Source organism: Perissodus microlepis, chromosome 7 (genome assembly GCF_051167445.1).
Source record: "Perissodus microlepis isolate ML-2025 ecotype Zambia chromosome 7, ASM5116744v1, whole genome shotgun sequence".
In the NCBI taxonomy this organism is placed as follows: Eukaryota; Metazoa; Chordata; class Actinopteri; order Cichliformes; family Cichlidae; genus Perissodus; species Perissodus microlepis.
In genome coordinates this window covers 34,873,486-34,889,767 of record NC_140467.1, presented here as the reverse complement: position 1 = coordinate 34,889,767, position 16,282 = coordinate 34,873,486, and the positions used below count along the sequence as shown (strand labels likewise).

The 16,282-nt window shown below is 38.9% G+C and overlaps 1 protein-coding gene across 3 annotated transcripts in view; it reads left to right on the top strand.

The window, feature by feature from the left end:
* Positions 1–16,282, top strand: part of rxraa (retinoid X receptor, alpha a) — a 106,622-nt gene that overhangs the window by 68,179 nt on the left and 22,161 nt on the right. For all 3 annotated transcript variants that reach the window (XM_084934800.1, XM_084934802.1, XM_084934801.1), the window contains 2 exons: positions 9,573–9,723; positions 12,715–12,894. In XM_084934800.1, coding sequence (XP_084790926.1) covers positions 9,573–9,723; positions 12,715–12,894 — 331 coding nt within the window. The remainder of the gene's footprint in view (positions 1–9,572; positions 9,724–12,714; positions 12,895–16,282) is intronic.

The following is a 16,282-nucleotide window of genomic DNA, read 5'->3' as shown; positions in this document are numbered from 1 at the left end:
TCCCTTCAGGGCTTTAATTGCATCTGCTGGTGTGATATTACAGCAACTCAATGCAGCCTGTGGACAGACATGTACACTGTGGTATGGCTGTGAAGTGTAATGACACTTACTGTATGACTAATTCTACTTTTGTCACTGCCCAGACGCCTGTAAAACTTGAAGTCATGCACAGATATTAGTCATTTTATATTTATAAACTCTTTACAGTCCTATAATAAATTCTTTTCTTCAGCATCCATAACTAAAAGTGAAAGATGTGTTACACAAAGAAGGCAAGGCTGACATTTTCTATGAAAAGAGTGTTGAAACAGATTAGTTTAATCTTGCAAATGTCAGATGTTCAGTATCAAAACTCATTCTGGCAGAATTGGTGTTGATCACCCAACATCTTGTTTAGGATTAGGGAGCTAATCAGTCGGAAACAGTCATCAATAAAGTACTTGTTTACTTGTTGTCAGCCATGGAAAGTAAAAGGGAATCCAGTTGCCTGACACTAATACTATTACCCAAGTAAAAGACTCATCATTTAAAAGCAGTTGGATTTGTCATCACATTATCCGCCAAATGGTGGAAAATGGAAATATAACTAAATGACTTGCAAAACACTGCTAAATTCATTGGTGGTTTTACACTGAAATGGTCTTTAAATTGCTGCCAGATTATGCGTTATTTGATAAAAGACATATAATTTTGTTCATTTTTATGGTGCACAGTAGGAAACACCTAAAAAGCTACGCTGATAACATAATCACTAGAGCATTAATTTCTGGACTGGTGCCTGTCTTGAAACCAAAAATATGTCTTTATCCATCTCAAAGTGAAATGTAAGATAGTGACCCATCTTTACAACAAAGAGGACATGCCAGTGTACAGTTTTTGAAATAGTTTCTCACAAAGAGTGTGATATGGGAATACTGAATGGCAGACAACTCAAGTGCAAGTGCAGCACATTATTCATACATTTTCTGTAGAAATGCATCAGTTGCAATTTTCTTGCCAGATTTTGATTTCCAAAGTCTGACCTGCTGACTAGATTAGGAAAAAAATCCAAAATACATTCAAACTTGTGCCCCCATTTCCTGTTTTTCTTATTTAATGTCACAACAGTCATTTTAATATTGCAACAAAGAGAACAGCTCAAATAAATCATTAAAAGATTTTGTAGTCACCTACGTTTATTTTCAGTGCTATCAAAATGAGGAAATAGGAAATGCTACATTGTTAGATAATTGGCTGTTGGCATTCGCAGTTTACATAATTCAATTTGTTGTGTTTAATTTTTTGTTTTTTGCACGGCATATTTCCATCTAGCGCAGATATTGCAGTTGTTGTGACATATTTTCCTAGATTTAGTTACATTTCTGGACAAGTGCATGTCAAGCTATGACGGATTAGCACAGAATCTTATATATCTAAGATTAATCAGCCCATCACAGCCTGTCAAATACATATGATTCTAGTTGCTGGGTGATCATTTAGTGCATCTCTAATTTTCAATAGTCAGGCAGTATTACAGCATGTAGCTCATTTTATCAGTTAGAAATACATGTTTATTCAAAGGTTGCAAAAACAGTGGGTTTTTTTGTTTTTGTTTTCTTTGTTGTTGTTTTTTTCCCTTGGAATAAGACAATTTTATCATTGGCCGTTATAAATGTATATATGCAGAGTATTTGCATTCTAGGTCACACACTAATCAAAAAATAATAATTCAAGTTTTATGCTGCATATATCTTCTGAATTTCATGCAAACTCAATCAAATTGATTATTAATTAAAATAATTATTGAAACTAAATTCTGGTGGCTCTGATTAAAACATCGTTGGGTGGCACCAACAATTTCTCTATGCAGGAAACACCCTGGCTTTTGCTGTATGCTCATCAACACCCACGCAAAGCCAGAACGACACACTTACACATGCACATGGAGACAAAATGATAATGCACGCTTGTGCTTGCATGTAACTCCAGAAATTCATATATCCACATAGACACATAGATCCACTCATGCCGTGAAACCACCCCTGTATGTACAAAAACTCCAATAGATTCCAAAAACACTTAGACAAAATACGTGCCCAGCAGTGCCATTCTGAGGTGAGACAACAGCTGCAAGTTACTGTGTGTATTCCAGCTTCACTGCTGCAAGGCTCACTGCTTCCACAGCACTGATAGGCTTAATATCCTCTTTTTTTCACTGCAACAAAAGTTTCTGTCAAAACATGCGCACACACACACACACACACACACACACACACACACACACACACACACACAAGCTGGCAGTGCTTGCGATGATTCATTTTATCTGCTATGGCACAGCATGGGGCGAGTGTTAGAAACCTCCAAGCTGTCTGGAATAATGTCTGCTTCTGCTAAATTCTACTGGGAGAGAGTAGGGAGAGCGTTTTAATAGAGCTTAGTGACAATAATCACGGAGCTATTTTACAAAAAAGACATACTTAGGAAGGATTTATATTTTGTAACCAAAGGCTTTATTAATGGTTGATAAATAATGTATGTATTCACTTAATAAGCTATTAAAATACATAAATTATGGCCACGTTGTGATCCCATGTGTAAGTGAGGGATCCTTTTTTTATTTTTCATTGATTCCTTTCGTTCACTGAGACTTTTGAGGGAGACTTAATTATTCACTGTTATGCTAAAAGCCTCCATAAATACAAGGTTTCCACATGCACTCACCAAGGCTTCAGCTAAGTAAGCAGTTCAAAAAATAGTGACATTATTGTTTCCTGTTATAACTTTTTGTTCTTTTTGAAATAGGCCAATGCAGTGACTATGTAGGTGTGAATATAATGGTAACACGGTGCCTTTTAATTACTGTGTATTTAGAAAGCTTAATGTAAGTACAAGGTAAGTACACATTATGTACTGCAGTCTTTAGAAGCATAAAGTATACGGACATTTTTCCATTACATAGGCCAAAAAATGTCTTTTTGACAGTAATTCTGAGAGTGCTGGATGTAATCATGATGGTCATACAGTGCATACTGCAATAGCTAGAATTTGCCTTTCCTTCCTGTTTCCTCATCCTGAGCATGACTCATGTAATTTGCTGTTACATGACAGGACCTATTCGGAGAGGATCCCAGAGTTCATCCACAAATAACTGCATGAACTGTGCTGTGCATGTGTCCGTTGATTAGTTTTTGTTATGTGAGCTGTGCGCGTTCAAAAAAAGTGTCTTTAAGATCTCTCATAAGTTATCTAACTGTGGCTAAAGCCCACAGGCTACAGAAGAGGGGTCCATCACTACATCCTCCCTGTGTGAAATCTGATACCCCGTCTCTGTTGATGCATGTCAAGATAATGCTCACACACACAACACAGCGATGAGAGGAAAGTTCCCACTCATTCCACCCATGCTTTGCACGAGTCCCAAGATAAGTGTTCTTTTAGAAGGAAGTGATTGTCACAATGTGTCAGAGGTGAAAGGGGACTCAGGGTTATCATTAGGCTAGATCATTACCTGATCCCCTGTCCTCACCTCTCAGTCGACAGCTGGTTAGACTTCATCTCGTGTCAACAGCAGATTTGTATCAGGTCCACTCACACTTCCTTGCTTTTACATTCTAGCTGCAGATAGTTTCAGTTTCATGCCTTAAAGCAGAAATAAATTAAAGTTACAAAAATTAATAATTCTTAAGCAAAGCACAGTAGAGGGAGCGGAACAAGTGTCAGGAGTGTGATCGGAAACAGTGGGTTGTGAAGTAGAACATTCAGTTCCTGGTCATGTTGTGCCGCTCCTTAATGGAAAACCTTATGAAGAAATTCTATAAGGGCGTTTTTGAAAAGACCCAGTGACGATAACTTTCTCTGTATTAACAAAGGTGCCCTTGAACAGCAAAGTAACTGAAGTTCCACATGAGGATTGTGCATTAAGGAGTGGTGCACGAGGATTTGATGTCTCCTTTTGAAGTATCTTTACGAGCAAACTCTGTGCTCTGACTCTCTGAATCGAGCTAAGCTCATCTTAAGCACAGGCCTCTACTGTCTCTACTCTTCTTTCTCTTTTGTCCTGTGTTCGCTCAGGGGACGCTCCTTTCTTTAGATTTCCACCGCCATGTATTGTCATAGAATATTAATAGTTCACAGGGGCTGTTCAGCTGCCAAGAATATTCTGTTATTTCTGTTAAAATGAATTATGAGTAATGTGAGCTGCACTAATACACTTTTTTTCTCCCTTGATCGTTATTTTGTTGAACTATTGTTTTTTTTGTTTATGGTTTCAATAATAAAATATTATAATTTATTGTATTGTCATTTATCTTTTTGTAGTATATTTAGTTTTTGAGATATCTTCACTGGTTCATGATTGGATTTTTTGTACTTTGTAACTAGAGTATATATTAGTGTAATAAAGGCCATGATGTACTGTTTTTGGCTGCTGTCACATAGTAAAAATTAGGTTTCGCTTAAAAATGAACTGATTGCAGTTTTATTGGCCAATTCCAATTTTTATTTTCAAAATAAAATGAATTATTAAACTACAATTTGTACTGATTTATGTAACAAAGCAAATGTCAGGTGCTTAAATCATTTTCCAGTGCGTTTATTCCTTTAACAGATAACAGGACAGGTGCTTCATTGTCAAATCTTTTCTATTTCTCACTTGTTTCTAAATTTGTGCTTTCATCCTTTGTTCTTACCACATACTTTAGGTTGCTGGCTTGTGTCTCACTTTGAGCTCTGGATAGCTTTAGTTTTAGCCACTTTTCCTTTGTAGTTTCTTTAAAATGCACAGGGGATGATCGGGTATGTGGTTTGTTGGTTTGAGCGTTTTTGTGGTGGTGTGCCATAGATTACTTTGGGTAACTTCCACACTAACATGATAGTGTGTGGCTATAAGTGTGTGTGTGAGATTTACCTGCACCATTGTGTGCATGTTTTGCACCCACAAAATGGACCAGTTCATAAGTGTCCATACTGGAGGCTAACTGGTCGGAAATCGTCCCGTGTTGGTCCCCGGACAGTCGATTGGTGCACCTCTAGTTTTTTTTTTTTTTCTTCACTGTAATGAACCACACATATCTGTTGCTATCATGACCCAACATAAAAAAAACACTTGTTTGGCATAATGTGTCATAGTGTTTTTGTAATTCCAAACCAAAGTAACACTTATAAATAACTTTTTATGCGCTGTTTTTTTTTATATATTTCCATGCAGCCGCTGATACTTTCTGTCGCTTTTCCATTCATATTTGTAGAACTATTAATTCATCACCTTTAGCCTAATGTTTGAATGTTACAGCAGAATGCTGGAGCCAGCAGGTGGCACAGAACATATAATCATGCATATCAGTTCAGTGCAGAATCTGACACCCTCAAGCAGACACAGACCCCCACTGTACTGGATGTATCACTGGAATGCCCTCCACAACATGTTATGTAACACCTGCAGAGAGGAAAAAAATGTGTAATTTAGTTAGACCATTTCAGGTCTCTTTTGTTTTGTAAATTGTTCTGCAGGGAATCGTGTGTTACGTTGAAAAGTCTTGAATTTTCAATGACCCTCGTCTGTTTTAAGCTTTCTTGTCCTTAAAGTGTCTCTTTGGTGTCTAAGGAGAGGCTTGTTAGTGGGGTTTCCCAGAGCTGTACACACAACTGGCATACCTCCCTGCAATGGTTCACATGTGTGTGTGTGTTGTAAGGGCGGGTGCATATATTCTATTTCCAGAACTAGTCCTGAGCCACTTTAATCTCCCTGCCTTGTCTCCATCGCCATGGGCAGAAGGAAAAGAAAAGTCCCCCCCTAGCCTGCCCACCCCACTGTTGGGGAGCAGTGTTGCTGAGATTGAGTTGCAGGTTCACTGAAAATAGATTGTAAGAGGGAAGAATCTTTTCTGTCAGGGAGAAAGAGGGTTTGATAGAGACAGTCTCAGTCAGGAAGACAGCTCTGTTAGTGCTGCACTCCTGGGGAAAGGACTAGACTCAGGCATTTAACTGAGGTAAGACCTCATGATGTGGGTTTGTGCATGCATGTGGATAAACTTGCATAGATGTGGGTGTGTTCACGTGCTGTCAAAGTGATGCAGGTATATCCCTGTACCCTTTTTGTCCTGCAAATTTGAGGCTATATCCAAACTAATCTTTTCTATTTAATTTTTTTCTTTCTCACAGTTACCACTAGCATCAACACTAGGTCTTTGTTTTAGGACCCCTTAAACCATGGTGTTCCACAGACTGTGTGACAGGCCCCCTGGTGGGGCATTGAATCTCAGTGGGGAGTTGGGTTTTTGGCTTGCTTGGATAACCAGGGGAACGATATGAAAAGAAGTTCATCTGAATGAATATCATCTAATGATGGAAAACAAACGGGATGTTTTTCTTTTAAATCCAGTTTTGAAGATATTTATTTTAGTAAGATTCTGCAAGGATTGGTGGGACTGGTGTTGCAAACTCTTTTGGGGGGGTATTTGAAAGTTTGATAAGCTCTGCTATAAGTAGATACACAATGAACACTGACATTTGTTTAGCTTGAAAACCAGATGCAAAAATTCTACCAACTTTTTCTGGCTGATTGCATCTTGTAAGCCACTGCATATCCTTAATTGATTCGTCACGCTCCTATCACGTGGCCTTATACTGGAAGAAAACAATGACATCAGCTTTGACTCCCAGGAGTTGATTCAGATATTGAATTGCATGCATTGCTGACCTTTAGTGTCCCTTGAAATTCTGCATTGTATTGTGTTTTTCTACAATGTTTCCTTTTTAACCTTTATTTGAAGTACTATAGGAAACTGTGCAGGATGGTAACCTTTTTTTTTCCAACTGAGGCTGTCTGTGTGTGCCTCTGTATGTGTGTGTTTGTTTGTGTGCATACAGTGTGAAGCTCAGGCCAGTGGTGAGTGCCAGGGTGTAAACTAAACATTTCCTTATGGTGAAAGGGGGTTTAACCTTTTTAACTCACTCATTCCTCCCTCCCAAGTTAATCCATCATTCACACAGCCAAACATTCTAACTTATGTAAGCTATAATTTTGAAATTCAGCTCAGTTCCCCAAGTTCCCATGACACCCCATATGTCATGCTGAATTCTCTGGAAATATGTGTAAAATGATGCAGGAGACATCTAGTATTTCCTATTTGATGTGATGGCAAATCACCATGGGCTTGAATATTTCTCTCAATGGAAGCATGGTGTATTGTAGCTTCCAGCAATATGTTTGTATTTGGCACAGCTAACATTTTTTTTCAGCATTAAAGAGGGATCAGATTTTAGGGTGTGTAAGCTGTTGAAGGTGAAATGCCACAGTGGCTTGTATACAGTTTGTGTGCAGTGCAGGTAGTATCTTGGCCATGTGTACTTGCAATTTGAGTATGTAGTTATTTACATATTTACATATAAACTGCATATAAAAGTCTTTTTGTATGCATGTCTTATCTGCCTTATCTTTATGATACATGATCTGTAAAAATACATAGTGAAATAAAAATAAATTAAACTGATATATTGTCCATGGTTCTAGAGGAGCTTTGTTCCTTGACTTTCTTTTCTTATGAAACATGCTGAGGAGTTCAAATATGGGAACTCTGGACTGGAGGGTTGTTGGAGCTTGACCCTTCACTAAAAGTCAGTATATCTCAGCTACAGCTCCTTTGATTTTCAGCCCGTCTGTTTCTTTTAAGTTTTCAGTATGATTTTGCTTTTAACAATATGTGGATCAAAAATCCATTTGGTGCTCACCGAGACACACGTGTGTATCCAGTAAATGTGATTTTGCTAAAAATCACTTAAAACATTTCTTCTCTTTTTTTTTTCCTGAAAGTTTTTAAGTCTACCACCTTTACTCGTGTACTCTGAACAAAAACAGAATAATACCCATTTTAATTTCAAGGCATTTTTAGCTAATATCCTAATTAGTTTCATGTATAATCTAAGTGATATTTCTATGAATTGTAGCAATGTAAACCTGAGATTCTGTAATTCCCAGTTATAAAGATATTACACAGCTACAACTGTAGTTGTGTAACCACTACTAACCGTAACTCAGTGGCTGTTTGGTTCATGTCCTGTGCGTCTAATAAAGGGCATTGTTTGCCCTGATGTATACTTTTCTATGTTCTTCCTTTATGCTCCTAATGTACTTTTGTCAGATGAGTGTAAACACGGCTTAGGGTGTGTTTTAGATCAGCGGTCTCCAACCTTTTTTGCGCCACGGACCGGTTTATGCCCGACAATATTTTCATGGACCGTCCTTTAAGGTGTCGCGGATAAATACAACAAAATAAAACTAGTACCGGTACCGAAAAAAAGAAAATTTATTCATAACACACGTGAAAAGACCAAGGAAAACCAAGTAAACGATAAAAACGATAACAAAATAACACTGAAAACCGATAAAAACCCTGAAAACTATACATTTCACACCTGAGCCTCAACTCTCGCGGCCCGGTACCAAACGACTCACGGACCGGTACCGGTCTGAGGCCCGGGGGTTGGGGACCGCTGTTTTAGATGACAAAATATGTTAGCCTTGTCATTATAAGATGTAAATGGCTTTTCTGTCATTCCTAATCCCAGCAGATATAGACAGGGTTTCTCTGCAACAGTATGAACTTAATTTTAACTCAGAAAGTGTTTGTGCTATAAGACATTTCTCATGTGTGGTAACTTAATAAAAACACATCTGGCTCTGCTCTGCCAATAGTGTTCTGTCTCTCATCCCTCTGTTATGAATGTGCCTGTGGAGAATCTACTTGTCTGACTATATGCAGTTTTCCTTCCCCCTTTCTTACCCCCATGTAAAATTACTGTGGTTTTAGCACAGTCAATCAGACTAGTGCTTTTTTTCATGAAGTCATTGTTTTTTTCCACTAATAGTTGGCTTGTTTCTGTTCCATCCAGTATATTTAGTGAATAATTTATATATTTCCCCTTAACGTTTATCTCCTCTAGAAACAGCGTGTAGCTTGTTATAATAATTAGCCTCCCCTTGCTTTTCACTTTCAGCAGAAAGCAAAGAGGGGTCATTTTTGGATGAATTTTATCAAAGCTCCTTCAGAGAGAGAGACACAGGCAACTATTGAAGTTAGACTTAGGGCTGCAGTTGCGCTGCTGCTAAAACAAATGCTGTCTCTTTATTCTGCTGTACTGTTCAATTTTGCAGTAGAGTTATGCTAGCGCTGAACATTTTGGAGCCAGCAGGGCTTGTTGAGAGCATGAATAAAAGAGTTCCTGGGGTTGAGTGGTGCAGGATCCTGCTGCACCAGATTTAGATCTGAAAATGAGGGGAACAGGAGGGAGGAGAGAGAAAGGGAGAAATGACAGAGGAAAAAAGAGGTGTTGCTAGGGCTGCTGACCATCTATATTACGCATCAGTAGTCTTAATATGCCTTTTGTTTTGTACATTTCAGATTGTTCAATACTCCCTGAGTGACATGACTCCAGTTTCATGTAATGTCCTTATTGTGTATAATCTTCTTGGCGAATTTGACCTTAAGCTTATGTGATTTATTTGACGGTGCTTGTGCGACTTTGATGCTTTGAGTTTAGTGGGCTGCATTGTGACTTGTCGGCGTGTGTGTTTCTGTGTGTTGATGTTCCAGCTGAACTCTCCAATGAACTCTGTCAGCAGTACGGAGGACATAAAGCCTCCACTGGGCCTCAACGGCGTGATGAAGGTGCCTGCCCAGCCCTCGAGCACAGCTCTGTCACTCACCAAACACATCTGCGCCATCTGCGGTGACCGCTCCTCAGGTGAGTGACATCAGACTGTGATGACTGTCTGCAAAGGAAGCATCAAAATAATTCAATGTCAGAATTGACCTTGTCAGAAATCTTTTTGAGAACCGGTAATGGCTAAGGTTATTTTCACTGGAGATTACTGTTTTTAAAGGTAGGTATGCGAAGGGGGAAAATCAAAACACAGGAACTGGAAACTTTCACAGAGCACATCTGTGCAGTGAACAGCAACACCAAGTTCACTTGGGAGGATGTCAGTGGAAATGGATGGGGCTTCTTGGACTACACATTTTAGAGAGAAGCTTCAAATTGGAGTATATGGGTTTATAAGAGCCCTACACCTCTGGGATAAGAAGGGGTTTACAAGAGTAGAGGGGAACAAGAACCAGAAACACACAAGAGAAGACCCTGAAATAGGTAGTTACTCAAAATGGGCCTTCTGATGTCTGCCCCCAACTGGGTGCAGTCACGTCCAACTGGATGCAGTCATATTAATGAATAGGCAGGCAATGCTAACTGTAGGACTTTAGTGGCTGTGATTCACTTGTGTTGATGCCAACAAGAGTAACTAATGGCAAAAACAAATGCGTAGTTTGCTCTCTGTGTCACAGTCGAAGATATGTCTGAATAGAGCAATGGGGTCAATGGGGAAAGCAAAATTAACTTGTGTCTGAATGATCGGAATGCCATTGTTCATCAACGGATTGATGAACAATGAATGTTGCATCTCCTGCATCTAAAAAATTTAACAGCTGCTTCAACAGTGTGCAGCAGACACAATGGAGTCACCTCTACACTACAGTATTTAAAATTCTGGGAAATTCCCACTAATCATTTAGAACTCCAGATGAGCGGTGAAATGTCTCCAAGTAAGTCCATTTAGCACTGCTTAGCACTTAGGTGACTATTTGAACATGTTCACAAATCACTTCCCAATCAGAAATTTCTAAGATTTTTATGCAGTTTTCTAAAAGATTGTAGGGAGACTTGACATGGGATAGATTATTAAAAAAAAAAATCTAAACAGCTTAGACTGCATAACATTGCACTGTTTCCAATTAAAATAAAACAGGACTACACAGCATCTTGCCCAAGCCTGGGCTCTAACCACATGGAGAAACCTCCGGAGAAGATCCACACATGAACTTCGGTCAGAAAACGGCCCCACAGTGTGCTCTGGCAGAACTACATACTGCAGCTTGTTGGAGTGGGAGAGCTTCCTGGAAAGACAACAGTCATCAGAATTCTTTAAAAATCTGGGCTAAATGACAGGGAAGCCAGAAAAAAGCCACTCCTGAAGAAAAGCATGTGAGGGCAGCAGCAGAAACGCACATGAAAGGAACCTAAATCATGTGGCAAAAGATCATCTTGATTGGATGAAACCTAACCTTGAATCGCTTTTTTACTGAAACAAGAAAGCGCTATGTCTGAAGGCGACCATGCGCAACTCATCATTCATCCCTACTGTGAAGCAGTCAGTACAATGAATAGTGGGACAAGTAGAGGCAGATTTAGGAGTTTCTTGATTTTCATTTCAACACAGTTAAAGTTCAGACACTGGCAAATTATATTCAGATAGAGATACAAGATATATTCTACAGTGTGTTCAGGAGAAACAATGTGGTTTTTGTCTTTATCGTGGAACACTGGACAAGCTGCTTATCCTCTTCGGGATATTCGAGGGTGCATGGGAGTTTGCCCAACCAGAGCCTGTTTAGTGGATTTTCAGGAGGAAGCCCTGGGAAAGACCTGAAACTAGACAAATTACATTTCTCGGCTATCTTGGAAATGCCTTGGAGTCTCCCTAGAAGAGCAGAGACAGGGACCAGGAACAACGAGGCCTGGATGTCTCTCCTCCTGGCCCCTTGACCCAAACATGGATAAGCAGTAATGGACGGATGGATGGACAGATAGATGGGTGGGTGGGTGGTCGTTTAAGGCTATTTTTTGATTAGTCTCTGAAAGATGGTAACGATAACAATAAAGCAAAGTCAATATAACGTGTTACAAGAAAAGGCATAAAATTCCATTTAAGTCTGGCACCCTTAATATTTCTGTAATCTTTTTTTGTCACAAATCAAACTTTCTCACGTAGCACTTTAGGTTGCACAATAAATAAAGATTGTAAATCACCTTTTTGGCTTCTCAAAGAACAATAGCTTGCTCCAGAGTTTTCTTAAACATTGGCTATCATTTGGCCAACTTCTAGCTTAACCACCTGAACCACAAGAACATTAACCCTGGGTGATCAGATAACCACGGGTTATCCGAGGAAATGACTCTCACAGCACTCGTCTTTGTAGAGTTGTCTTAAATCTCTTTTTTTTCCCACACTGCCAACAAATAACCATGTGTTTCAATTTTTTCTGGGGATAACCATGAAAAGTTTGTAGCCTCTGGATAAAGGTGGATATCTAATTCATTGGACAGTTTTACTGTCATCCTGCGTCATTGGTGCTGTGTGCACCCAAGGGGGAAAATCAAAACAATGTTTAATAGCAAGTCATGCTTCATTTAGCTGTGCTCGGGGGCTTTATTTATCTTCTCTGGTGGTCTGACCCAGCAGAGAGCTAACAAAGAAACAGTTTGATCAACACTGGAGAAACCAAATGGACTCCATCCGTCATAAATAACAAAAAAGAGCTGTTAGAAACAGGGTCAGAATGCCCCCCCCTCACATATTCCCTTTAGTGAGCCTCTCTTTTCCTTCATCACCAAATGGTTAGTAGAAGGGTCTGTGATCATAATTTTTGTTTTGTTCTTTCAAAGTGTTTCCTGTGTATCTCTTTGTGTTATTGTAACCACAGAATGGTAAATAACATGTTCATGAAATCACAGTAAATTCCGCGAATGTGTTGTAGTTGGTAAGGTCATAGGTGTGTACTAATGAAGAAGCAGCAAAACAGCCAACTCAGCAAATTCCATGTGTACTGTGTCACCTTGTGTTTCCAAAAAAAAGATCAAAAACTAACATTAAGCAAACAATCTCTTTTCCCTTTTCCTCAGGTAAACACTATGGAGTCTACAGTTGCGAGGGCTGCAAAGGTTTCTTCAAAAGGACTGTCCGCAAAGACCTGACCTACACCTGTCGTGACAACAAAGACTGTGTCATTGATAAACGCCAGAGGAACCGCTGTCAGTACTGTCGCTACCAGAAGTGTTTAGCCATGGGCATGAAGAGAGAAGGTACAGCACATACCGTTGAGGATAATGTCTCACTTTCCTATTTCCTTATCTTTATTAATCTTCCTTTTAAAAGGCTCAATTTTGGGGAAGTGAGTAGCCGAGGAGTACGTTCAGAAGTCCATATGATATGTATTTTTGGCATTTCTGTGAGTAGAAATATACAGAATTTTGAGATTCCAGAATTTTGGGGTATTCTGAATTTGGTTTGCACTCAAACTGCTGGTGCGTTTGACACTGGTGCAGAAACAGTATCGGAGTCATTACTTGAAATGAAAGTGCAGTACATAACTGTTGCATTATTCAATATATAAGTTTCACATTACTCATCAGTAATGTGTTAACAGTATAGTTAACGATATAACTTAAGCTACACCAAAACAAATCCCTATTCTAATAAGGACACACATACGATCTTTCTTTCAGTATTTATGTATGAACACAAAGCTGAAAAAACAAAGCAAAGTTGAAAAACAGCCCAAAGACACTTCAAAGCAATTGCCACAGCGATTCTACTTTAATTCTATAATGCACAGGCTGAAAAGGAAGCTGCAGCGCTGCAAGCGTGACTGCTCATCACTGCCTTTGTTACCTGTTGAAGTCCAGGGCCTGACTGCTGGGCTGGGGCCAGCACACATATCTGGGCTTTAGCTTTGCGTTAGCATGCTGGCTGTGCAGATTTTTGCAAAGAGCCAAAGTTATGTTAGTAGTACAAAGCTGTTGTTTCTTTCCTGGATGCAGTAATGTCCATCTCCACTCATCAAAAGCTGAAGACCACTTCACAATTTTTCTGCTTCTAGCACACAAACTGAAATGATCTGATTGTAGCACAAGTTCACAGGAAAAAAAGAAAGTTTGTTTGATGTTTTATGTTTCCCCCTTTCTATCTGCCTCCCATGTAGATAGCTGAAGAACTTTTAGTAAGAACGTCATTTTAACTTTAATCGAATGATAGAATTTAGTACAAGAGCACGTTACATTACTGTGTTACTGAAGAATGTAATTTCATTATAGTAACACATTACTTTGGAATGCATTACACCCAACACTGCACACAAATACTCATTTAAGCTACGACTTCATTAACGACAGAGCTTTCAAAATACCCTAGAAGTTGACATAAAATACTTTGACATGTCAAATGTAATCCTTCCTTTTCTTTGCAAAGTTTCCACTTCTTATAGGCCAAAGAAAACAAAAAACAGAATACTTTGATAAACTTGGCAAGTGATGCAGAGCTGCAAAGACCAACTGTATCTCACCCAGCAAGCGATGTCAAGGGTAACTGACGTCATATGTTAGAGACGCATCAAATTTTTAGAAAACCCGGCATCTCAAATGAAAGAATTTTCTGCTTGCAGCATTAGTTTTTTAGAATGCATTCATCTGTTCAGCGCCATGAATCAAACATGGCTGTGCGTGGAAACCAAACGAGGGTTTGTGAGAGCAGGCAATCCACACGGAGACTTCAGCAATGTAGACTGAAGAAAAACATTCTCGGTTAAACTATGAAACTATGCGAGTTTATGTTTCCACTGTATTTCCTGGAATCCTTTTTTGTCTTCTTCTCCTTCTAATGATTTTTGGAAATTTACATGTGGTGTGGGGAACAGCTTACCTAGTTATTGTAAGCCACCTCATTTTTCACACAGTGCAAAAGATGGATGCTGTACTTATGTTGCAAGATATGTGAAGTTTAATACTCCAACTGAGTACTCCAACTGGATGATGTCTTGTAACTGCACAGCACGATGAAAAATTTGCACCACATTCCTAAAGTTATAAGCTGCTGATGGTGTGCACATAATGCTGTCCTTTTGGAAGACATTCAGAGATTCGATCAGCCACATGGGACGAAATATAGGGCCTATTATTTGAACCCAGTTTAAGATCATTATTCAATTTCTACCATTATTCAGTCATTTTTCAGTGTTAATGTTATTTTAAAAGGAAACCATTACCTACACATAAATAGATATTTATTTTACTGGGACTGCAGACTTTGACCAGAGACTTTGAGCTTTAATTCAAAAGGTTTAACAAAAGTTTTCTTTTACCTGTTTAGGAATTACACTTATTTTTTTTCCATAGTCTCCCATTTTCAGAGGCTATTAACATGGACTGGGTCTGTGCAAATGCAAATCCCATCTTTCTTAAAAACAGAATCTTCAGCTCCATCTCCTTTTTTCTTCTAAATCAGATGTTGGTCTTTAAGACTAACAGATTTAAACGTCTGCAGTCAATCTTTGTTGGGGTTACGGCATAACCGACGTAAGTAGCTAACGCCGTTGCCATCATTCATGCTTCATTTCTGTGGTGTTAATTGCCTTGTGGTCGAGCCCCAGTGCTTTATATGTGGTGCCAGCCACCATAGAAAAAATAAACTCACAAGACGTTTTTTTCCACCCTCTTGGGTGCCAATTCTTTGTTGTTGATTTTTTTGAAGCAAACATGATTTTCCACTTCTTTGTACTTCCAATAATTTTGGCAATTTCCCTCCAGGGATTTGCTGACATCTGTGAGTTCTTATATAAGGCAATGATTATTAATCTCTCTGATCCTTTCAATAATGACAGTAAAAACACTGACAGAAGTGCATAGAAGGACTCCATAGTATTGAACAGGTGAATCACAGTCACATGGTAGTTGTTGCTGTTATAGCACACAATGAAATGAAGACTATCAAGTTTTGAATTGGAGCAAGAAACCGATGTGCTGCACATAGAGTTTCTAGCTATTTCTCATTTTTAACCCTCATCCCTTGTCGGGCTTTTAATATTCACATTACACAAACATAATTACAACACTTAATTATTCAATTTCACGTGACTATCTGGTGTCGTTGTGTTTGGATAATAATTGCCTTTTACTTCCAAGTATTAAATAGAAAAACCACCCCAAACAAATACATAATACAACTTAGAGAAACACTGACTCTTCAGTTCTCATTGAGATTCTGGGATTCGGTTGCACTTCAAACCAATGGATTTTTTGGCTGCAGGTTTTAACCTGACTTATCTTGACTTTGGGGTGAACCTGGGTACTCTGGGTTCGGCTTTATTGCCCGTAATCGTCCTTGTTCAAAGGAGAATCATTTTGATGATCCGTTTGTGTGCTACACTTTATTCCCTCTGTTTTACCAATTCTCAACTTTGCCTTTTTTTGCATTTCTTTTTCAGAAATAGATTAATGGCACATCTTGAAACATGTGTCTGCTGCATACTGCCAAACCTCACCCATGCACTTGTTTTTATATCAAGTTCTCATGTCATCTTCAGCTTCTTCTTTTTTTTTAATATGGCTATATTGGCTCAAAGCGGTTCAAGAAACCCAGCAACACAACGTGAACACTGAATTGACAGATAGCTTTTGTAATTCATTATGGAGCAGC